At 40.9% G+C, this 25,981-nt stretch overlaps 1 protein-coding gene across 1 annotated transcript in view; it reads right to left on the reverse strand.

Moving 5' to 3' along the window:
* INPP5F (inositol polyphosphate-5-phosphatase F) overlaps positions 1 to 25,981 on the reverse strand; it is a 318,517-nt gene that overhangs the window by 127,701 nt on the left and 164,835 nt on the right. The window contains exons 3-4 of the mRNA XM_053692658.1: positions 19,954 to 20,090; positions 6,030 to 6,158 (exon numbers count right to left, since the gene is read on the reverse strand). Coding sequence (XP_053548633.1) covers positions 6,030 to 6,158; positions 19,954 to 20,090 — 266 coding nt within the window. The remainder of the gene's footprint in view (positions 1 to 6,029; positions 6,159 to 19,953; positions 20,091 to 25,981) is intronic.

Raw genomic sequence — 25,981 nt, forward strand, 5'->3', positions numbered from 1 at the left:
GCTGTATCCTAAGCATATGTCCGTGTTTTTCAACAAAATATACCAAGGGAACAAAGATAAATTGATAATAGAAGTAAAATAGAAAGTTGTTTAAAATTGCATGCACTATCTGAATCATGAAAGAAAAATGTGTGGTGTTATATCCCTTTAATTGGCATCAGCAGAGAAGAAAACTTAAATTACAACATGGCAGTGGCCAGTGCTTTACATGTCTTTGCTTTAAACATATAAATTGATTTACTGTCCCTTTAAAAAGGTGTAACAACACATACGCCTGTTTAAAATGTGAAGCCTTGCGTTTGCTGCTGTACACAAATTTTGAATTTCATGTGGTTTCCTACTAATCTCATTACTCCTAGATCATTCGTGATCCTGTTAAAGTGCAGGGAAATTAAGCAATGTAACCTTACAAAAGGCCAGGAAGCCACAGAACTACACAGGGCAACACACAATTATGTTTTCTTTTCAGTGTTTTATCTGCTGCTATGACCATACAGGGCCTAGCAAACATCTGCAGAACAATATACCATTTTGGAGCTTTGTATGAATTACTTAAAGGGTCGCTAGCCTTTTTTCTTGCATCTAAAAGAGGGAACTTTAAGATGCATTAGTTTTTTTTTTGTCAAACAGATGACAACAAAACCCTTGTGAGCTTCTTTTTGCACAACTAATTCCGCACAAGCTTGTTCTTTCTTAGTTTAATATTAAAATAAACAGCTTAAACTAAAGCTTTATCTTTATCATGCAAACCGTTTTTTTTAACATGTTTATATAATGTGCATTCATGTAAAAAACAAAATGATGCTTACCTGATAATTTTCTTTTCTTCAGATGGAAAGAGTCAACAGCTGCATTCATTACTTTTGGGAAATAAGAACCTGGCCACTAGGAAAAGGCAAAGACACCCCAGCCAAAGGCTTAAATACTCCTCCCACTTCCTTTATCCCCCAGTCATTCTGCCGAGGAACAAGGAACAGTAGAAGAAATACCAGGGTGAAAAGGTGCCAGAAAAATTAAAAAATAAGAGACGCCCTACAGAAAAAATACGGGAGGGGAGCAGTGTACTCTTTCCATCTGAAGAAAAGAAAATTATCAGGTAAGCATAATTTAAGTTTTTCTTCATAAATGGAAAGAGTCCACAGATGCATTCATTACTTTTGGGAAATAAATACCCAAGCTATAGAGGACACTGAATGCAAAAGCGTGAGGGTACATTAGGCGGCCCATTCTGAGGGCACCAGGCCTGAAAAACCACAACCCAACCAAACCTCGCTTCATCGGAGCCGGGCAAAAAAACTAGAAGAAAAAGGCCCCAAGGACACTGACCCGCCGATAGTCCAAAAATCTAACTAAAGACCGCAAACAGACTCACTGAGCCAACACTCCTCCAGGAGAATCCTCGTCCAGTAGTTGGTCACTACATAACCCTTACTAGTATAGTACCAAAACTCCCAAAAGGGAGAGAACAAGGGTAAGCCAAAAGGGATACCCAAAAATGTACAGCAAAATCCATAAAGGAAAGACCCCCTTCAAATGAAGGACAAGTCCACAGAGACTCAAATGGATCCCGATAACAAGGGGAGACGACGCCCAACCCACAAGGAGCAACCGAGCATCATAAAGGAGAAGAAACATCTCCAAAACATCGAGCAACCGCACCGAAAAAGACAGCTGAAGACAAAGTCCTCAAAACGTCAGAACTCAGAGACTGAGCAAACAGAAAATTACAAGCAGCAAACTCAGAAAATAAACATCTGAGTCCAGTAACACGCTGCTATCCGTAGGAAGACACAGAGAAAACACTATCCGTAAGGAAGAAGCGGCCCAAGATCAAAATTGCCCAACCTCCAAGACAGAGGACACTCTCCAGGCAATCCAGGCCGCCAAGCCTACTCACAGATCTCAAAAGCGGGAGAGGCACAGAACCTCTAAAAAAAAAAAAAAGGTCCACTGTCACCCCCAATACCTGAAGATGGACAGATCTCAGATCCTACACCTAGCCGGACCAGCCCCAGCAACGGCAGATCGAAAAGTAAGGGAACCGAAGCAAACCCCAAGACAGGCCCCCAAAAGGGCGGAAGAAGGGACACAGCCACTTCAACCTAAAGACAAATGAGCAGGGGTTAGACCCAAGGAGATTTAGCAAGGCCACCCAACTAAGTCTCAATGCGGAGCCAGCAGCTCCCCAGATGGAAAGGAACAACTCAAAGAGCAAACCAGTCCCTGAACCTGATAAACATCTGTTCCAACCTCCCGAACACAGGAGAGGACCCTAAAAGGGAACCACACCTCTGTAAGAAGGACAATGAGCCCCCTAAAGAGGAGAGCATTGATAAACACCTGCCCATAAGACAAAAAGTCGTAGGAAGAACAGAGAGGACACAAGGCCATGTCACTGACGAACACGTAAGTACCCCTTAAAACACCATCGAGCTAGCACACATAACAGGCCCAAAAGTGACAGCTGAGCAACCGCAACCTTCCGTTTGTTAGGCAGGTCACGTTAGTTGGCTGTCCCAAGGGAACCGTATTGTCCAGCACAAGACAAGGCCCAAGGAGCCCCGGCTCTCAATAAATCTGGCCAAGTTGTAAAACAGAACAGCCAGAACAAGGGCAAAGCCCAGGTACCACAGAAACTGGAACCCCCAGACCAGTCCTATGATCATATGGTCCAGTAACATCCCACGACGGGATTCAAAGAGAAAACGCAGAGTAAAACCCTCGACAACCGGAAGAGCAGGACAAGAAGCCTGGGCCCCACAATGTTAAGATTAAACTATCTTCCGGGCACATAAATCCCTCATCTGATATAAAAAAAACAGACCTCCCAGGGAAAAATCCAGAATAACCCGGATAACAAGAGCAAGAAGCTCTTGCAAGTCCCGACCCAAAGGGAAGAGACCACCCCTTACAGGAACCAAACACTCCAAAGACCCAGGGCCATAAAGGACACTAGAGCTAACAGACGTCCAAGTATCATTAACATTATTGTGCTTGAAAGAGCGGCTAATCCCCCTAAGGGACACAAGGCACTGCTCAATTTATCAACCTCGAAAGGAGGAAAGGCTGATTAGACCTTGCTGGGGATCGAACTAGCAACCCTCGGTTTGCTAGTACAGAGTAGCCACAGAGCATTAGTATGCTGAGCTAGCTGTCCAGCTAGCCACGAGCTCCAGACACAAGGGGAATAGTGAGGACAAGTCACCCGAACAGAGCAACATCAAATCTCCACATCACCTCATATTCGAAGTCAGAGGACAGTAAAACATGGGCTTTGATGCCACCTGGATGGCAATACCTGAACCATATGAGTGGAAAACCACTAGGACCGCTTCTATCCCAAGAAGGAGATGCAGAGCATTCCCAACACCGGGAAAGGACCCCTCACAGGAGCTTAAATAGACCTCACTGTCTGTCCCGAAAAAAGGAACCACCAATCCAAGTCCCCCGATGGCGACCCATCCACAAGGAGAAACAAACAATCCAAGAGGTCTCAATGAAGAAGAGAACTACTAAAGGAACAAGTCCAAAAAGGACAATTTCCTAAAGCAACACCACCTCGACCGACGGAAAAGAGGCGCTAAAACCCTCTAATTTTCCCACCACGTGAAAAGGAATACTCTAGGTTCCAAGGGTATCGGAAGCAACAGAGAGTGACGCAGCAAAATTCACTGACCAAGTCACCAGAGAGATGGCTATTTAGGACCGAAACAATACCGAGAGCCGCATGGACCCGCAAGTCCTCTTGAGAATGCTTAGCTGAAACTTGAAAAACAAATAACAAGAAACATAATAGCACTCGGCACCCCAACCTGACCAGCAAGGTATAATAGGCGCCACATGTCTGAATAAGCCCGAACAACTTCCGTAGAAGCAAACAGCGAGTATCGATCCCAGAGAAAGTTTCCGCAGGAAACATAGTATGAAAAAGAAAATTCATCCTAACCGGATAAAATAACAGGCAACCCGAGGGTTAACGCCCAAGAAGAACAGAAAGATCCGCAGGATCAGCCTAACTGAAACCCTGTTCTTCCAACAAAACTTAGAGATTACTTCATCCCCCCTATCTAACGAGGTGAGCCATTTAAAGGAGGAGACTGATGAGTCCCATAACCGAGAAGGATAGGGTCCCCAAACAGCTCAAAAACGTGTCTGAGTATTATACGAAGGCGAGCCAGTCTGTAGCGAAAGGCACAACACTCAGGAACAGTTACACCCGCAGGGAACTGCACATACCCTCCTGTGGCCGAGAGACCAGGGGCAATCGGGCATGAACACAATCACAAATAAACATCTGGACTTTGTAGACGCGCAAGCGCCAAAAGCATGTAAAAGCAAAAACTTGCTACAACCTCCGGGGGGAACAATCCACCCTCCAAGGAGGAAAAAACATAACTTGGGTTACCCGCATGTGTAGTAGTAGGGAGCGGTAGGGAACTCGCCTCCCGGAGGACAGGACCCCCCGAATCGGATGGCTCAGCAGTCCCTTGAATCCCGGAGCCCAAGGAACAAGGCGCTCTAGAACGGCCTAAAGAACATAACTGACTGACCTGAGTCAAAAGGGGACAATTCGCATTTGTCACAGGACGATGAATCTGAATCAGAAAGTTGAACAATCTCAACATCAGTATTCTCCATAACTGGATAAAGGATACCAAAAAATTGACTAAATATAAAACAATTTAAACGGAACCCGACACCCACAATGGCTGGGGCACTCACCACCTCCTATGAACCAGACACCAGCGAACTAGATTTCTCCGTCACCACACAGTCAGGAATCCGGAAATGAAAAACCAGAACGTAAACACGCCTGGTCGCAAGGTGAACCATACAGTCCAAAAAAAGAGTGTGCTCGACCGTAAGCTTGCGTCACTTTGAAAGCTCATTATGTTCCAAAAAGCCACAAGCCCAGTTAACCATACACATAAGCAGTTTGAATCACATAACAAACATGAATACCCCCCCCCCCCCCATTCAATAATCCCCCTCAGGAGATATTAACCCTTGATTCCAAGATACTAAAGGAGTCCCACTCAGACCCTGTATTTTTCACGCAAGTTCGTAGGAACAAATGAGTTACAGTACAATCATAAAGAAGTAAAATTAAGCAATCTTACTGGAATCTACGCTGTGGACCAGGAACACGGCCCTTCAAGTGTGACGGATAGTAGCCTCGCCTCCGCCATGGACTTGAGAGAAGAAAGCAGGCAGCGAAACCCAGTTCGACAATGCTGATTGCTTGTGGAGCTGTTAAAATGAGTCGGGATGGTTTTGCAGAAAGACTCTTCCTGCATCTCCGGACTCCCAAGCCCTCACTGAGAGACTGACAGGATATACTTAAAACTCCCGTCCCATGTCGTAGAGTACTACCCGTCAAGAGACGAAAACAAACTTATGACACTTTTCTGTCAACCTCCTGGGACGAAAGGCAAAGAATGACTGGGGGATGAGGGAAGTGGGAGGAGTATTTAAGCCTTTGGCTGGGGTGTCTTTGCCTTCTCCTGGTGGCCAGGTTCTTATTTCCCAAAAGTAATGAATGCAGCTGTGGACTCTTCATTTATGAAGAAAAATGTGCAAAGTTTAATCTTCCTCTATTCTTTAGCACCAAACAATCCCAGTGCATAGTTGCTAAACGATACATTTAAAGTTAAACAATAATTAGTACAGGTCAGTGTCTCTTGTACCAAACAGACCGCCCAAATGGTAACATTCCCATAGAGGGCTAGAAAAAAAAATGCTGTTCAGTAAAATGTATGGTGTAATTACAATATAGAATAAATTAATGTGTATTCACAATATCATGCAACATATTTATCCACTGTGTTCATCATGACATAAGATTATATATTCTTAAAAGATATTCCTTTATGAATCTTTACTAAATTTAACACACATACCCACATGAGAGATAGATAGATTAGATAAATGATGATGATAGATAGATGATAAATAGATGATAGAGATAGATAGATTCCAGTGCTTATGTACTATAAGTGCTGAAAAAGTTTACTAATGAAAAAAAATACCTTTTTCTTATTTGGAGCAGAAACATTTGATTTGATCTGGGTGAAGGTCTTCATGAGAAATTTAGAGTCATCAGGGGATTGTGTGATCTTTTCTGGCTTATTTATCCCAAAATGATGTTTCTTGCAAAGCTGAGGAAGGACAAGACATGTGACATTAAATATCAGAACTGTATCATCATCATGAAACAGGTAACACTTTTGTTTGGAGATGACCAATTAAAAACAGGTTACTGACCAGAGCTGCAGTGTTGTCTATTACAGGGATTAGACCAAGAATTGTCAAAGTCTTAGGCGGTGAGCCTCCTCTCTATCTAAATTTACAAGACAGCACCCCCCTCCCCTAATAGGTGTTAGTTTAATTTTTCTCTTTAAAGAAAATTGTAATATTTATTTTTATTTAAATTTGAGGAACTAATATCTGATCCAGGGTTCACACACAGCTGATCAACCAAAAAAGAGCTTCACTCACTTTCAGTTTGCAATTTGTAACTTCTTGGTTACACACAAGTTACTGATCAAGACAACAAAGCAAAAAAGTCTGAGCCTTTCTTCCCCTTACATCCGGCCTTTTGCCTTATTCCTCCATGACATGACAAGTGTCATTGTCGCCTCTTAAAAACTGTTCTATCTTCTGCCAAAGTCAGATGCTGCTTGTGGTTTCCATAGGATAGTGCGAAATGTCACTACTCCCAAACCTCCCCTTATATGCTCTAGCACCTCCCCTTATATGCTCTAGCGCCCCCCTTGGGAGGTCGACCTCACACTTTGAAAAACCCCTGGATAAGGCTATACCAGATGTGGTAAGAAAAAATGTAAATCACATGACTTCATACAGGCGTTTATACCTCATACACAACAGGCAAGAATTTTGCCATAAAGTTCTGTATTAATTTTACATTAATACGTGAACAGATGTCATTTACTTTAAGAGACAGTAAAGTCATAATTAGACAGACATTCATGATTTAGACAGAGCATACAATTTTAAGCAACTTTCCAATTGACTTCTATTTAATTTGCTTCCTTCTCTTGTTATCCTTTGCTGAAAGGTTGATTTAGGATAGCTCAGAAGCAGCAAAGAACCAATGTTCTGGCTGCTGATTGGTGGCTGCATATATATACCGTTTGTCATTGGCTCACCCATGTGTTCAGTTAGAAACCAGTAGGGCATTGTTCATTTAACAAGTGATACCAAGAGAATGAAGCAAATTTGATAATAGAAGTAAACTGGAAAGTTGTTTAAAATGGTACGTTCTACCTGAATTGTGAAAGAAAAATTTTGGGTTTCATGTCTCTTTAAGTGTTGCCAGCAATATAATAGAACTAAAAAGGTTCTATTATAATGCTTTGAAATACCCATGTTCAGTTCTCTCAAGACATTTCATAGATGTTCAGCAGCAGAAGACACTGGGCTGCCATAGAAATGGTACAAAGACCTTTGGGCAGGTGATAAGTGTAGGATACCCTGTAGGCAATAGGTATTTTGCTTTTAGAAGTTAAAAGCTTGGGTATGTAGTAACTTCCATTCTTAGCATGATTTAATCAGCTACAGGGAATTATGCAAATTGTACGTTAACTATGAATATATATACTGTAGATATAGAGCTTTTTGCTCTTTGAAGGGCATCACATGATTGAATGATTTTGCTTGTTTTATGTGAACATAAGTAATCTGTATGTAAGTGCAAAACTCCAAAAATAGACTGGCCAAAATTTTTGGCAACTTTCAAAATTGTAAGAAATAATTGCATTCCAAGTTTGTGATGCACCTGTAATTTGTAATTAAATTCACCTGTATCAATTAACAGGTGCTGACAATATAGAAATCACACCGGAAACCAGTTAAAACAGTGAAAAATTGACTCAACCTGTTGTGCGTGTCTGTGTGCCACACTGCGCATGGAGAAAATAAAGGGCAGCAGAATTGTCTGAGGATTTGAGAATATTGAAAAATTGTGGAAAAGCATGGACAATCTCAAGGTTACAAGTCCATCTCCATAGATCTTAATGTTCCTGTGTCCACTGTGAGCAACATTGTCAAGAAGTTTACAGTCCATAGCACTGTAGCTAATCTCCCTGGACGTGGACGAAAGAGAACAATTGATCAAATATTGCAACAAAGGATAGATGGTGGATAAAGAACCTCAATCAACTTCCAGACAAATTCAAGCTGATGTTCAGAAACAGGGTACAAATGTGTCAGTTTGCACTATACGTCGCCATCTGAACGAAAATGGAAGCTATGGTAGGAGACCCAAGAGTACCCCACTGCTGACACAGAAACATAAAAGGCCAGATTGGAGTTTGCCTAAACTTACCTGAGGGAGAATGTGCTGTGGACAGACAAAACAAAATTACAGCTTTTTGGTAAAGCCTATCATTCTACTGTTTTCAGAAAAAGAAATGAGGCTTTTAAAGAAAAGAATACAGTTCCTACAGTCAAACATGGTGGAGGTTCACTGATGTTTTGGGGTTGCTTTGCTGCTTTAGGCACTGGATGTCTTGACTGTGTGCATGGCATTATGAAATCTGAAGACTACCAAAGAATTATGTGGAGCAATGTAGGGCCCAGTGTCAGAAAGTTGGGTCTCTGTCAGAGGTCATGGGCCTTACAGCAGGGCAATGACCCAAAGCACACGTCAAAAAGCACCCAGAATGGTTTAAGACAAAGCGCTGGAGAGTACTGAACTGGCCAGCAATGAGTCCAGATCTCAATCCAATAGAGCACCTGTGGAGAGATCTCAAAACAGCAGTTGGGAAAAGGAACCCTTCTAATCTGAGAGACCTGGAGTAGTTGACGAAATTAGAGTGGTCCAAAATTCCAGTAGAGAGGTGTAAGAAACTCATTGATGGTTACAGGAAGCGATTGATTTCAATTATATTCTCCAAGGGGTGTGCTACCAAATATTAAATTGAGGTTGCCAATAATTTTGTCCAGTCCATTTTTAGAGTATTGCGTGGAATGTGTCAGATTTGGCTTTTCTCCCCTATATATATATATATATATATATATATATATACAGTGTGGTATGGGTGGGATCTAAAGTGGCAAGTAAAATTTTGGGCTGGCTAATATATTAATATATATATATATATATATATATATATATATATATATATATATTAGCCAGCCCAAAATTTTACTTGCCACTTTAGATCCCACCCATACCACACCCACTAACCAACACCTCTCTTATATTTAGCCAATGTGAAACACCTTATTGTGAAGTAATTTTTAAATATTGCTTATGATTTATACCATGAATTAAATAATGCTACAGTGATAGATTTACAAAAATAAGTGCATAGCAGTAAGCAACATCAACTAGGGTTTTGGGGAAGACAAGAGCTGGTTTGATAGAGTGCAGAGAGTGTTGACATTAAAGGGACAGTCAAGTCCAATTATTTTTTTCATGATTTGAATAGGGCATGTAATTTTAAACAACTTCTCAATTTACTTTTATCACCAATTTTGCTTTGCTCTCTTTGTATTCTTAGTTGAAAGCTAAACCTAGGAGGTTCATATGCTAATTTCTTAGACCTTAAAGATTGCCTCTAATCTGAATGCATTAGTTCATGTGTTTCATATAGATAACATTGAGCTCATGCATGTGAAGTGACCTAGGAGTGAGCACTGATTGGCTAAAATGCAAGTCTGTCAAAAAAACATAATTTATGCTTACCTGATAAATTCCTTTCTTCTGTAGTGTGATCAGTCCACGGGTCATCATTACTTCTGGGATATTACTCCTCCCCAACAGGAAGTGCAAGAGGATTCACCCAGCAGAGCTGCATATAGCTCCTCCCCTCTACGTCACTCCCAGTCATTCGACCAAGGACCAACGAGAAAGGAGAAGCCAAGGGTGTAGTGGTGACTGGAGTATAATTTAAAAAATATTTACCTGCCTTAAAAAAACAGGGCGGGCCGTGGACTGATCACACTACAGAAGAAAGGAATTTATCAGGTAAGCATAAATTATGTTTTCTTCTGTTAAGTGTGATCAGTCCACGGGTCATCATTACTTCTGGGATACCAATACCAAAGCAAAAGTACACGGATGACGGGAGGGATAGGCAGGCTCTTTATACAGAAGGAACCACTGCCTGAAGAACCTTTCTCCCAAAAATAGCCTCCGAGGAAGCAAAAGTGTCAAATTTGTAAAATTTGGAAAAAGTATGAAGCGAAGACCAAGTTGCAGCCTTGCAAATCTGTTCAACAGAGGCCTCATTCTTGAAGGCCCAAGTGGAAGCCACAGCTCTAGTAGAATGAGCTGTAATTCTTTCAGGAGGCTGCTGTCCAGCAGTCTCATAAGCTAAACGTATTATGCTACGAAGCCAAAAGGAAAGAGAGGTAGCAGAAGCCTTTTGACCTCTCCTCTGACCAGAGTAAACGACAAACAGAGAAGACGTTTGTCGAAATTCCTTAGTTGCCTGTAAGTAAAATTTTAGGGCACGAACTACGTCCAGATTGTGCAGTAGACGTTCCTTCTTCGAAGAAGGATTTGGACACAAAGAAGGAACAACAATCTCTTGATTGATATTCCTGTTAGTGACTACCTTAGGTAAGAACCCAGGTTTAGTACGCAGAACTACCTTATCCGAATGAAAAATCAAATAAGGAGAATCACAATGTAAGGCTGATAACTCAGAGACTCTTTGAGCCGAGGAAATAGCCATTAAAAATAGAACTTTCCAAGATAACAACTTTATATCAATGGAATGAAGGGGTTCAAACGGAACGCCCTGTAAAACGTTAAGAACAAGGTTTAAGCTCCATGGCGGAGCAACAGTTTTAAACACAGGCTTAATCCTGGCCAAAGCCTGACAAAAAGCCTGAACGTCTGGAACTTCTGACAGACGTTTGTGTAACAGAATGGACAGAGCTGAGATCTGTCCCTTTAATGAACTAGCAGATAAACCCTTTTCTAAACCTTCTTGTAGAAAAGACAATATCCTAGGAATCCTAACCTTACTCCAAGAGTAACCTTTGGATTCACACCAATATAGGTATTTACGCCATATCTTATGGTAAATCATTCTGGTAACAGGCTTCCTAGCCTGTATTAAGGTATCAATAACTGACTCAGAAAACCCACGTCTTGATAAAATCAAGCGTTCAATTTCCAAGCAGTCAGCTTCAGAGAAGTTAGATTTTGATGTTTGAAAGGACCCTGAATCAGGAGATCCTGTTTCAGAGGTAGAGACCAAGGTGGACAGGATGACATGTCCACCAGGTCTGCATACCAAGTCCTGCGTGGCCATGCAGGTGCTATTAGAATCACTGATGCTCTCTCCTGTTTGATTCTGGCAATCAATCGAGGAAGCATCGGGAAGGGTGGAAACACGTAAGCCATCCTGAAGTCCCAAGGTGCTGTCAGGGCATCTATCAGGACTGCTCCTGGATCCCTGGATCTGGACCCGTAACGAGGAAGCTTGGCGTTCTGTCGAGACGCCATGAGATCTATCTCTGGTTTGCCCCAACGTCGAAGTATTTGGGCAAAGACCTCCGGATGAAGCTCCCACTCCCCCGGATGAAAAGTCTGACGACTTAAGAAATCCGCCTCCCAGTTCTCCACTCCCGGAATGTGGATTGCTGACAGGTGGCAAGAGTGAGACTCTGCCCAGCGAATTATCTTTGATACTTCCATCATTGCTAGAGAGCTTCTTGTCCCTCCCTGATGGTTGATGTAAGCTACCGTCGTGATGTTGTCCGACTGAAACCTGATGAACCCCCCGAGTTGTCAACTGGGGCCAAGCCAGGAGGGCATGGAGAACTGCTCTCAATTCCAGAATGTTTATTGGCAGGAGACTCTCCTCCTGACTCCATTGTCCCTGAGCTTTCAGAGAATTCCAGACGGCACCCCAACCTAGAAGGCTGGCGTCTGTTGTTACAATTGTCCAGTCTGGTCTGCTGAATGGCATCCCCCTGGACAGATGTGGCCGAGAAAGCCACCATAGAAGAGAATTTCTGGTCTCTTGATCCAGATTCAGAGAAGGGGACAAATCTGAGTAATCCCCATTCCACTGACTTAGCATGCACAGTTGCAGTGGTCTGAGGTGTAAGCGAGCAAAGGGAACTATGTCCATTGCCGCTACCATTAAGCCGATTACCTCCATGCATTGAGCCACTGACGGGTGTTGAATGGAATGAAGGGTGCGGCAAGCACTTTGAAGTCTTGTTAACCTGTCCTCTGTCAGGTAAATCTTCATTTCTACAGAATCTATAAGAGTCCCCAGGAAGGGAACTCTTGTGAGTGGAACGAGTGAACTTTTCTTTTCGTTCACCTTCCATCCATGTGACCTTAGAAAAGCCAGTACTAACTCTGTATGAGACTTGGCAGTTTGAAAGCTTGAAGCTTGTATCAGAATGTCGTCTAGGTACGGAGCTACCGAGATTCCCAGCGGTCTTAGTACCGCCAGAAGAGCACCCAGAACCTTTGTGAAGATTCTTGGAGCTGTAGCCAATCCGAATGGAAGAGCTACAAACTGGTAATGCCTGTCTAGGAAGGCAAACCTTAGATACCGGTAATGATCTTTGTGAATCGGTATGTGAAGGTAAGCATCCTTTAAATCCACTGTGGTCATGTACTGACCCTTTTGGATCATGGGTAAAATTGTCCGAATAGTCTCCATTTTGAACGATGGAACTCTTAGGAATTTGTTTAGGATCTTTAAATCCAGGATTGGTCTGAAAGTTCCCTCTTTTTTGGGAACCACAAACAGATTTGAGTAAAACCCTTGTCCCTGTTCCGACCGTGGAACTGGATGGATTACTCCCATTAACAAAAGTTCCTGTACGCAGCGTAGAAACGCCTCTTTCTTTGTTTGGTTTGTTGACAACCTTGACAGATGAAATCTCTCTCTTGGAGGAGAGAATTTGAAGTCCAGAAGGTATCCCTGAGATATTATCTCTAGCGCCCAGGGGTCCTGGACATCTCTTGCCCAAGCCTGGGCGAAGAGAGAAAGTCTGCCCCCCACTAGATCCGATCCCGGATCGGGGGCCCTCAATTCATGCTGTTTTAGGGGCAGCAGCAGGTTTCCTGGCCTGCTTGCCCTTGTTCCAAGACTGGTTAGGTCTCCAGCTTTGTCTGTAGCGAGCAACAGATCCTTCTTGTTTTGGAGCAGTGGAAGTTGATGCTGCTCCTGCTTTGAAATTCCGAAAGGAACGAAAATTAGACTGTCTAGCCTTAGGTTTGGCTCTGTCTTGAGGCAGGGCGTGGCCCTTACCTCCTGTAATGTCAGCGATAATTTCTTTCAAACCGGGCCCAAATAAGGTCTGCCCTTTGAAAGGTATATTAAGTAATTTGGACTTAGAAGTTACATCAGCTGACCAGGATTTTAGCCACAGTGCTCTGCGCGCCTGAATGGCGAATCCGGAATTCTTAGCCGTAAGTTTAGTTAAATGTACTACGGCTTCCGAAATGAATGAATTAGCTAGCTTAAGGATTCTAAGCCTGTCCGTAATGTCGTCCAGAGTAGCTGAACTAAGGTTGTCTTCCAGAGACTCAATCCAGAATGCCGCTGCAGCCGTGACCGGCGCAATGCATGCAAGGGGTTGCAATATAAAACCTTGTTGAACAAACATTTTCTTAAGGTAACCCTCTAACTTTTTATCCATTGGATCTGAAAAGGCACAGCTATCCTCTACCGGGATAGTGGTACGCTTAGCTAAAGTAGAAACTGCTCCCTCCACCTTAGGGACCGTTTGCCATAAGTCCCGTGTGGTGGTGTCTATTGGAAACATCTTTCTAAATATCGGAGGGGGTGAGAACGGCACACCGGGTCTATCCCACTCCTTAGTAATAATTTCAGTTAGTCTCTTAGGTATAGGAAAAACGTCGGTACTCGTTGGTACCGCAAAATATTTATCCAACCTACACATTTTCTCTGGTATTGCAACTGTGTTACAATCATTCAGAGCCGCTAACACCTCCCCTAGTAATACACAGAGGTTTTCCAGCTTAAATTTAAAATTTGAAATATCTGAATCCAATCTGTTTGGATCAGAACCGTCAGCCGCAGAATGAAGCTCTCCGTCCTCATGTTCTGCAAGTTGTGACGCAGTATCTGACATGGCCCTAGCATTATCAGCGCACTCTGTTCTCAACCCAGAGTGATCACGCTTGCCTCTTAGCTCTGGTAATTTAGCCAAAACCTCAGTCATAACAGTAGCCATATCTTGTAATGTTATTTGTAATGGCCGCCCAGATGTACTGGGCGCCACAATATCGCGCACCTCCCGAGCGGGAGATGCAGGTACTGTCACGTGAGGCGAGTTAGTCGGCATAACTCTCCCCTCGTTGTTTGGTGAAATTTGTTCAATTTGTACAGATTGACTTTTATTTAAAGTAGCATCAATACAGTTAGTACATAAATTTCTATTGGGCTCCACTTTGGCGTTAGCACAAATAGTACAGGTCTCATCCTCTGAATCAGACATGTTTAACACACTAGCAACTAAACTTGCAACTTGGAAATATTATTCAAGTAAAATACAATGAAAAACGTACTGTGCCTAAGAAGCACAGAAAGATATATGACAGTTGAAATCAATAAACTGAAAAGGTTACAGCATCAAACTTTGTAAAAACAAAACACAATTTTAGCAAAGGCTTGTTCCCATTAGCAAAGAATAACTAACCCTGATGGCATAAAAAAGTTAAAGAATAAACGTTTTTTTTATCACAGTCAACTACAATCTCACAGCTCTGTTGTGAAGATTACTTCCCTCAAACAAGCTTTGAAGACCCCTGAGTTCTGTAAGATGAACCGGAACATGCAGGAAAAAACAATGAGCTTCTGACTGAAATTTTTGATGCGTAGCAAAAGCGCCAAAAAAAGGCCCCTCCCCCTCACACACAACAGTGAGAGAGATCAGTAAACTGTCAGAATTAGATCAAGCAACTGCCAAGTGGAAAAATAGTGCCCAAACATTTTATTCACCCAGTACCTCAGAAAATGAAAACGATTTTACATTCCAGCAAAAACGTTTAACATAAATTAAGAGTTATTAAAAAGCCTGTTGCTTTGCAAATAGGCTAAAGTCTTATATACACAGTGTAATTCCAGTGAAGTACCATTCCCCAGAATACTCAAATGTAAAATATACATACATGATATTATATTGGTATGGCAGGATTTTCTCATCAATTCCATTGTCAGAAAATAAAAGCTGCTACATACCTCTTTGCAGATTAATCTGCCCGCTGTCCCCTGATCTGAAGTTTACCTCTCCTCAGATGGCCGAGAAACAGCAATATGATCTTAACTACTCCGGCTAAAATCATAGAAAAAACTCTGGTAGATTCTTCTTCAAACTCTACCAGAGAAGGAATAACACACTCCGGTGCTATTAAAAATAACAAACTTTTGATTGAAGAAATAAAACTAAATAAAATCACCATAGTCCTCTCACACATCCTATCTAGTCGTTGGGTGCAAGAGAATGACTGGGAGTGACGTAGAGGGGAGGAGCTATATGCAGCTCTGCTGGGTGAATCCTCTTGCACTTCCTGTTGGGGAGGAGTAATATCCCAGAAGTAATGATGACCCGTGGACTGATCACACTTAACAGAAGAAATAAATAAATAAGGGGGCAGTCAGCAGAAGCTTAGATACAAGGTAATTACAGAGGTAAAACATGTATTATAATAACTGTGTTGGCTGTACCAAACTGGGGAATGGGTAATAAAGGGATTATCTTTCTTTTTAAACAACAATAATTCTGGTGTTGACTGTCTCTTTAATGTGAGGTCATAGCAGACATGGATTTTTTTTTCTAATTATCATCTCTTATCTATTTTTCTCCACTGCCTCCTCATTCCAATATCTCTTTTTACCATCTCCCTTCTCTCTCAGGCCATATATTTTGTTTTCACTATCGCTCCTCTCATATCTCTTCACTCTTTCTTTTTTTCTCCACTCTTTCTTAAATATATTTTTCTCCAATCTCACATTTCCTCTGCAGTCTCTCTCTGCCCCATTTACCCTCTCAGAAGTAGCAGTCTAAGTACTATTGGGGTTCCTATAGCTCTAAAGAATGGATATAGAATAACCCTTTAGATAATATTTGTAGCAGGTAGCCCAACATTCACTCACCAATGGCTAGTGGAAATTGTGACCCCTGTATGTAGGTATGTATACATATATACACATATCCACCCATATTTGTTCAGAACTTTAACTGAATTGGGATATGTTTGGCCTCTTATTATTGTAGTTAAAAGAATTGACTTATTTTTACTGGCATCTGGCCTACTGAGCATACATATACATTAATGCTTGTTTTAGCTCACCGAACATATAGTTATTATATTACATGTGGTCATATTCTATAGATATTTCTTTAAATATTACGTTCTTTTAGTCCCACTCTTAGTAAATTTTGGCTCATTAAAGGGATACTAAACCCAATTTTTTTCTTTCATGATTCAGATAGAGCATGAGATTTTAAGCACCTTTCTAATTTACTCCTGCTATCAATTTTTCTTTGTTCTCATGCTATCTTGATTTGAAAAAGCAGTACTGTAAGCTTTAGAGCCGGACCATTTTTTGTTCAGCACCTGGGTAGCACTTGCTGATTTGTGGCTAAATGTAGCAAACCAATCAGCAAGCTCTACCAAGCTGCTGAACTAAAAATGGGCCGGCTCCTAACCTTTTATTACTGCTTTTTCAAATCAAGATAACATGAGAACAAAGAAAAATTGATAATAGGAGTAAATTAGAAAGTTGCTTAAAATTGCATGTTCTATCAGAATCATGAAAGAAAAGATGTGGGGTTAGTATCCCTTTAAAAGTATAGCTATTATTTCTGTTACCTGTGGTTATATTTTTACAGGTATGCTTTTAAATATTTCATGCCTTTAGTCCCACCCTTAGTAAATGCTTTTTCCTCTCCTCAATAATCCATTATTATTTTAAGTCTAAGTGCATTGGTGTAAAAGGGATTGTGGTCCATGATTACAGCCAGAAGGGGCCAAAACTGGTAATGCAGTTCTGAACTTAAAGAGACGGTAAAGTCAAAATTAAACTTAGCGTAGATCATGCCATTTTAAACAATTGATCAATTTACTTCAATTATCTAATTTTCTTGGTGCTCAGCTAGTTCTTAGTATTTCCGAAATGCTTGTTCAACAAAGGATACCAAGAGAGCAAAACAAATTTGAAAGTTGTTTCAAACTGTATGCTCTATTGTAATCATAAAATAAAAAAATGGTTATTCCTGTTCCTTTAAATGGAATAAAGTTATTGGTTCCAAAGACACTTCCTCTCACTGCTGATGTTCCTTGCTAGGTATATCCACACTTTTTTTTTTTTTTACTATAATAAGGTTAATTTTACCCCATATACCTCTGTGAAGCATCAGGAGATAAATTATATTCTACTTCACCAAAAAGAGCCCATCTTGTGGGATTTTAAAAGTGTCTGTGATATATTTAACCTGTCCAAGTGCAACAACAGATCTTTCATAGTGGGCAAAAAAGCCTGTCTCTAGGTTACCACAATAACTTGGTTTACAAGCATCAATTGTGCTGCTCAACACATTATGTTTCTTACAAATACAATGCTGCGTGATTAAACACATAGTTAAAGGGAAAGTCTAGGCCAAAATAAACTTTCATGATTCAGATAGAGCATGTAATTTTAAACTATTTTCCAATTTACTTTTATCACCAATTTTGATTTGTTCTCTTGGTATTCTTAGTTGAAAGCTTAACCTAGGAGGTTCATATGCTAATTTCTTAGACCTTGAAGGCCACCTCTTTTCAGAATGCATTTAACAGTTTTTCACCACTAGAGGGTGTTAGTTCATGTGTTTCATATAAATAACACTGTGCTCGTGCACGTGAAGTTATCTGGAAGCAGGCACTGATTGGCTAAACTGCAATTCTGTCAAAAGAACTGAAATAAAGGGGCAGTTTGCAGAGGCTTAGATACAAGATAATCACAGAGGTTAAAAGTATATTAATATAACTGTGTTGGTTATACAAAACTGGGGAATGGGTAATAAAGGGATTATTTATCTTTTAAAACAATAAAAATTCTGGTGTAGACTGTCCCTTTAAAGTACCAATCGGGTGCACGGATGGTCCTAATCAGAAACTTACTGTCACCCAGTCAGTAACGGTAGGCGTAAATCTGGGTCATGCAACTTCTGCTGCTGATTGGGTCAACGGCCGTGTCCACTCGAGACGAGCAGTAGGCTCTGTGGCTCCTGCACAGTACTTTAACTATGTGTTTAACCATGTTGTGGGGTTACTTTCATCATTTATTTGTATAGCGCCACAAAAATCTGCAGCGCTGTTGCTTTAAATATTTATATTATTTGACAGGTTTTTTTAAAAAGATTTTACTATATACACAATAAAACAATTCCTGAAGCACTCTTTGTTCAAGTGAAATGCCTCTTGCCTTTTTATTGCAACAAGCAAGATCATTTCTCAACCCTGCAATGGTACAGAAATTATGCCATGCTATATCAACAATATATAATTATTTCAATAGCAAAATGCTGCGCAGACAAACTATATAAATGAGCAGATGGTATAAAGCTGCCTACTTGTTTAGATTATTATAATACAACATCTGCAATTTTACCATTACTTCCTCCCTAGTGAAGAGCTCAAACAGCAAATTAGATTAATTTGTCTTTTTCACTGAATGTAATCCAGTTTATTAAGAATGAGACAGTAATTTGTGTACTTCCAATTTGTTGCTGCAAACCACAGCCTTCCTATCTAAACAGCCTTTATTTGAAATTTCTTGAGATACATTTTCTTTACAAACTAATACTGTGGATACACTTCTCACCTAAAGAGAAAAATTAGTTAGGCATGAACTGAATGTGTATTTGCCTTTCTACAATAGCAGTTAATTCTACATTAGAGGATTTTAAATTGACGCATTTTAAAAAAGTCTGTTTTAGACATTCTCATTTTTAAACGGGGTGGCCATTAATTAAATCCCTGCCCTGGTTGCATCACACACAATTCTGGTATTTCAAATTGCAGAAGATACGGAAATCCATTTGATCATGTGTGCATGCCAAACACAATCTCCTGCTACTCTCAAAAACCAACATATTAAACAATCTTAGCAGTACGAAAAAGAAGAGTCTTCTGGGTGAAAAACACAGATATTAAAATATCAGTAAAATCTATTCATCTAAAAGAGGTGTTTTAACAATGTTTATATTTTTATTGTAAACTGATGACAGTGGAAGTTCTGCATATCAGCCAGACATCTCTTAAACAGACAATGTAATCAGGCCAGCTTATTGCATCCCAAAAGATCCGCAGCAACGTTCTTTTAAATAGGCTTTTCTCTCCTACAGGGACAATGATTTCTGCTGCAGCCTCTTATTTACATAGCTTTTCTGTCATCAATACTGCAGTACTGAAATGTTCAGTACCAGGCAAAAGCAACAATTTTAAATGACAAAATAAAAAAGGTAAATGAGCCATTTGTAAACAATTTAATACATTACAGTGCTTAAAATCCATCATTGGAAAGTTGAAAAACTGCTCTATCATATGCATGACAAAAAAGATTTAGAGTTTCCTGTCTCATAAATATATATAATAAAATGAAAAACCTCTCTGGTCACATTAATGCATTAATTGTATGGAACAGGGTCCCTTTACCAACAATAAAGAATACATTTCTACTTCATCAAGTTAAGGTATTTCAATTGTTAAAGGTCAATAAGATTTTGTAAATGAATATAAATGTTCCAACATAAATAACATTCCTTTCCCAGCACACCTAGAAAAAAAGAATTCGGAAATTGTGACTAAGCGCAAACTAAATATATACAGATGACTGGTAGATGTCCAAAAATATTACTGCAGAAAACAGGGAGTGATACAATAAAGACAGGCTCAAACGACTCACTATGGTTATTCTCTCTGCATATCACACTCACCTCTAGCTCAAGGTCCTGAGGCTCCGCACTAGACAGTGGTATAACCGCGATCTTTGTTATTTTATTTATCTCATGTCCACCTGGAAGTTTGCCAATCAGAGACTTTTGCCGAATGAGAAGAAGCCACCAAGGTAGGTCTAAGGGGGTAAGTAAGAATTAATATGATGACCTTTTACTGATTAGTGAATTATTAAACAAATATGACTATGAAAGAAAACCTTTCAAATTATATGCATGTGCTATGATAAAGTGCTATCAATTTGTAGGGTGCCAACATGTTCTGCAGAGCCCTTAATATTATGAAATGGTAAATTAAATATAAAACCAATTACAAAAAATTAAGGATGGGGTAGAGAGTCCTGCCCAGGAGGTGCCATCTTATGCACATTACCTTGCATACGAGTGGTCTACAAGCAGTGTTTCTCAACCACGGTCCTCAAGTACCCCCAACAGGTCAGGTTTTTATTATAGCTGAACGCACAGGTGAAGTAATCAGCTGACCAGTAACACCATGCTTACTAACCTGCTCTCACCCATAAGATTATTATTTCTTTTGTGCACTGGTTCAGCTATAATGAAAACCTGGCCTGTTGGGGGTTCTTGAGGACTGCGGTTGAGAAACAATGGTGTACAGGACACATGGTCTCATGCAGTGTTCCCTCTAAGGCAAGATTTTGTGAGCGCCGAGCTGTGAAACAGTGAACCAAACCCTGCAGTTAGCAAAAACTATACAATGCAGACAGCAAGGTATGGTTCCCTTAAAGGGACATACAACCCAATTTTTTTCTTTCATGACTTAGATAACACATCAAATTTTAAACAACTTTCTAATTTACTTCTATCATCATATTTTCTTCATTTTCTTGTTATCCTTATTTGAAAAGCAGAAATGTAAGCTCAAGAGTGTGCACGTGTCCGCAGCACTATATGGCAGCAGTTTTGCAACAATGTTATACATTAGCAGGAGCACTAGATGGCAGCACTTTTTTCCTGTCATGTAGAGCTTCAGGCATGTGCACGCTACCTACCTAGGTATCTCTTCAACAAAGAATAACATGAGAATGAAATAAAATTGATAATAGAAGTAAATTGGAAACTTTTTAAAAATGATATTCTATACCTGAATCATGAAATAATTTTTTGGGGTTTAATGTCCCTTTAATAACGGTTTCACTGGTCTTAGAGGGGACACTGGTCTCTTGTGCGGTAAAACAGAGAATGGTCGGAGATAAACAAATAGGTTAGTGCAGAATGCAAAGTGATGTTTTAGGGGAGTTATTTTTGACTTAAGGAGCAAGGCAGAAAATTTAAAACAAAAATAGTTTTAGAAAGCCATAATGTGAGGGTGTAACAAGACAGAAGCGGAGGGGCAGGCCTTGGGCAGAGCGAAGGAGGCAGGAAGGAAAAGATTTGCAGATTAGAGAGATAGACGGGTACAACGCTATTGATATCCTTATAATGCCTTGCTTCTGCTTTATTTTATTACCCAACAAGTAATACTAAGGGCAACTCAAAATCAAATTCACCAATAACTTTCCTGCAATTAAAGGGACATTCCAGGTCAAATTTTAAATGCACATAAATTATATCTTTGAAAAGAAACATATTTGCAATATACATGTATTGGCAAAAATGCTTCTAGTAAAAGTTATAACTATTTTAGTGTTAACATTTTTCTCTGAACGTGCATGTGAAGGATAGTTGGATATTTTCAATGCATAAGCATTTTAAATGTTGCAGCTGCTCAGAGTGCAAGCGAGGTTTGTAGCATGTCAGCAATTAAATTGAGTCATTACCAGATGGTACAAGCACCTTAGGCTCTCTGAGCAAGTGCTGTGTTTAAAATGCTGGTGCACGGTGCATACTTAAATATACATTTGAAACAACTATAGCTTTTATTGCTAATACATGTATATTACAAAAATGCTTCTATTCAAAACTGAAATGCCTCCATGTCGATTCCAATTTAGTCTGGAATGTCCCTTTAAATTCATAAACTTGTTTTTCCACTGCCCTCACTATCCATATGTAATAAAATGTAGCACACATATTATGTATATTATGTCATATTATAGAGAGGATCCCTTGAGACAAGGTAAGCTCTCTAGTGAGCAAGGCTCTGTAATCCTTCTAGCCCAGTCTGCTTTACCCGTCTTGTCTTTATTGAACCCATACACAGTGCACATCTATACTATAATCGCGTTTGCAACGTGTCCGTCGCCAGTTGCGCACGCATCCTCAAAGGAATGTTGGCTGCGTGAGGCAGCCAAAAGAATGTTGGCTGCGTGCGCATCCAGGTCGATTCCGAAAATGGCAGGGTGGTGAAAGAATCCACCTTCGGAATCTACCTGGATGCAGCATAACTGCCCGCACAAAGTATTAAAAAAAAAAAAAAACTAACCACCCACACGAAGTATTAACAATTAGGGGGAATTAGTATTTTTTAAAAGGTAAGAGAGCTGTTTAACTTAGGGCAATGCCCTACAAAAGCCCTTTTAAGGGCTATTGGTAGTTTAGTATTAGATTAGGGGGTGTTTTTATTTTTGGGTGGTATTTTATAGGGTTATTAGTTTAGGTTTACATTTTTTATTTTGGATAGCTTTGTTTATTTTTTTTCTGTAAATTTTAAATAAAAAACAGTATTCATGAGTATTTAAATCAATTCCTCTTTCCAGAAGAGGGTTAAGACTACAGGCAATTAAGCTACAAATTAAGATTTTCCATTCTAACTGCTTTTATTGTAAAAATATGAAACAAATACAATTTCAGCTACTGTGTTCTGACTGCTGCTACTAATATTTTCCCGTTCACAATGCCAAGGGAATACCGGCTACATCTGGCCTGTGGCACAATCTTATTTTACTAGATCACAATCCGGTGCCCAGCAGTGGCTTAAAGGAAGGAATTATTTAAAGACATAGAAATTATTATATGAATACTTTATTAGAAGACTAATTTTTTTTAAATCAGGAGCCAGTAACACACAATTTAGGGTGTGAGCATGAGAATATGTATGCGCGCATGTACGTGTTTTTGCGTATGCACATGCCCGAGATTTGTCTACCCCTCCAATAAACAATACAATGGGAGAGGTAATATTTTTATTAGAAAGAACCAAGAAAGGGAAATTACTAGCACAGGATGATGAAAATAGACCACCAAACTTTTGAAGCAGAAAGCAACACAACCCAAGTGAGAGAAAAACATACATTATGCTCACCTGATAATTTCATTTCCTTCTTTATGAGAAGAGTCCACAGCATCATTCCTTACTTTTGGGAATACTGAACCTGGCCACCAGGAGGAGGCAAAGACACCTCAGCCAAAGGCTCAAATACTCCCCCTACTTCCCTCATATCCCAGTCATTCTGCCAAGGGAACAAGGAACAGTAAAAGAAACATCAGGGTATAAATGGTGCCGGAAGAGAAAAAAAATTTTGGTCTGCCCATCAGAGTACACATACAGAAGGAAATGATCAGGTAAGCATTATTTATGTTTTCCTTCTTAAGAGGAGAGTCTACGGCATCATTCCTTACTGTTGGGAAAACTATACCCAAGCTCTAGAGGACACTGAATGATAACGGGAGGGGTAAAGAAAAGGCGGACCCTAATCTGAGGGCACCACAGCCTGTAACACCTCTCTCCCAAAAGCTGCTTCAGCCTAAGCAAAAACATAAAATTTGTAGAATTTTGAAAAAGTATGTACGGAGGACCAGGTAGCCGCCTTACAAATCTGATCCATAGAGGCCTCGTTCTTAAAGGCCCAAGAGGAATACACCGCTCTAGTGGAATGAGCCGTAATCCTCTGAGGAGGCCTAAGTCCCTTTGACACATAAGCTAAGCGTATAACAGTCCTCAACAAAAAGGATAGGGAAGTCGAAGAGGCCTTCAGACCCTTACACTTCCCAGAGTAGATAAACAAGGACAAAGTTTGTCTAAAATACTTAGTAGCTTAAAGATAAAAACTTCAAAGCTCGAACAACATCCAGATTATGAATTAAATGTTCCTTTGAAGAAGGAAGGAAGGATTTGAAACACCAGATAAGGAGGCGTACATTGCAAGGCCGCCATTTCAGAAACTCTGCGTGCTGACGCAATAGCCAATAGAAAAAGATCCTTCCAGGACAACAATTTAATGTCAACCGAATGCATAGGCTCACACGGAGCCTTTGCAAAAACTTAAGAACAAGATTCAAACTCCAAGGAAGACTATTAGATCTAAACATAGGTCTGATCCTGATCAGAGCTTTAATGAAGGATTGCACATCAGGGAGCTCAGCAAGTCTCTTGTGCAGCAAAATAGAAAGGGCCGAAATCTGTCCCCGCAGGGAACTGGCAGAAAGACCCTTCCCCAGACCCTCCTGGAGAAAGGAAAGAATCCTGGCAGTCTTGACCTTATGCCAGGCGAAACCCCGCTCTTCACACCAGAACAAGTAAGCTCTCCACACCTTATGGTAGATGCAACGAGTAACAGGCTTATGAGCCTGAATGAGTGTGTCAATAACCCTCTCAGAGAAACCTCTCTTAGCTAAGACTAAGCGCTCAATCTCCAGAGAATCTAGATTTTGATAAACAAAAGGACCCTGTTCCAGCAGATCCCTACGACAAGGTAACCTCCATGGAGGAGATGAGGACATCCCCAACAGGTCCACATCCTTCGCGGTCATGATGGAGCAATCGGTATCACTGATGCTTGCTCCTGCTTGATGCGGGCCACTACACGAGGGAGAAGTGGCAACGGTGGAAAAAACATAATTTATGCTTACCTGATAAATTTATTTCTCTTGTAGTGTAGTCAGTCCACGGGTCATCCATTACTTATGGAATATATCTCTTCCTAACAGGAAGCTGCAAGAGAATCACCCAAGCAGAGCTGCTATATAGCTCCTCCCCTCACATGTCATATTCAGTCATTCGACCAAAGCAGACGAGAAAGGAGAAACCATAGGGTGCAGTGGTGACTGGAGTTTAATTAAAATTTAGATCTGCCTTGATAGAGAGGTGGGACTTCCGTTTGAGGGAGGAGCAAGCAAGGTGCTGCATGTTGGGCTGCTCCTGCTTGCAGTTTGAACCAACCACTCCCACTGGCCCGGGCATAGGATCTTGGATCCACGAAGTGGAAGTCTGCTAATCGCCATTACTATGCTTCGTGGCGGAAGCAACCTACTACAGTCTTGCTATTTTGTGCCTCGATTGAAGTGAATCAGACTGTAGCGGTGTTTGTTTTAAATGTTGCAAATAAACACCTGACTACCTGTTCAGAGACTTGATACTAAAAAGAAGACTCTTAGGCTTGGCAGTGGCTTGTTCTGCCGATAAAGAAAGCCCCCCTGCGGCAAACCCTCTATCCTGACTCGAATGGTGAAACTTGGACGGAGACGAGTGACTGGATAGTTCCCTGGTGAACTTACGGGAGTGAAGTCCTTGTTCTGCGGGGACACAAGAAATAGGAGGAATATCGTGCTGGCCTGCCTGATGGGAAATAGGCCTTCAAGTAAAAGTGCTCGCTACTTGTATCTCTAACAAGAATTCGGCCCCAACGCTGAGAGGAGGAAGCAGGTGAAAGATATACTCACCTGCTGTAGTGTCCTGTGTCTATCCGGGTGTCGGAGGTTGCGAGGATGCCTGGTGGCTCCCTGGTGAGCGCATAGATTGAGGCGTTGGGTGCAGAACCGGTGGCGTTCCAGCGGATGAATACAGACGTCCTGTGGCGCTACGACGGTAGCGTGAAGCATAGTGCCGGCAGAGAGGTACACTCCTACAGAGAGCTGACAGTGGAGCTGGAGCACTGAACAGAAAGCGGCAGGGGTACGCTAAGCTTGGTCCCACGAGTGGATCTTTAGAAAGGACTCGCATAAGGATATAGTGCGGGCTCAGGAAGGCCTGGCGAAAGGAGCACCGGAGTGACCCCCTCCCCATAACTAAGGTACTTTTTCTGCTGTTTTTTCAGTATCCCTCCCGGAATTCAAATACGGCTTATGAAAGTACGCCAAGTGGAAAGGGAGAAGTCTGGCCCTCTCTAGGCCA

The sequence above is a fragment of the Bombina bombina genome, chromosome 9, assembly GCF_027579735.1.
Source record: "Bombina bombina isolate aBomBom1 chromosome 9, aBomBom1.pri, whole genome shotgun sequence".
Classification (NCBI taxonomy): domain Eukaryota; kingdom Metazoa; phylum Chordata; class Amphibia; order Anura; family Bombinatoridae; genus Bombina; species Bombina bombina.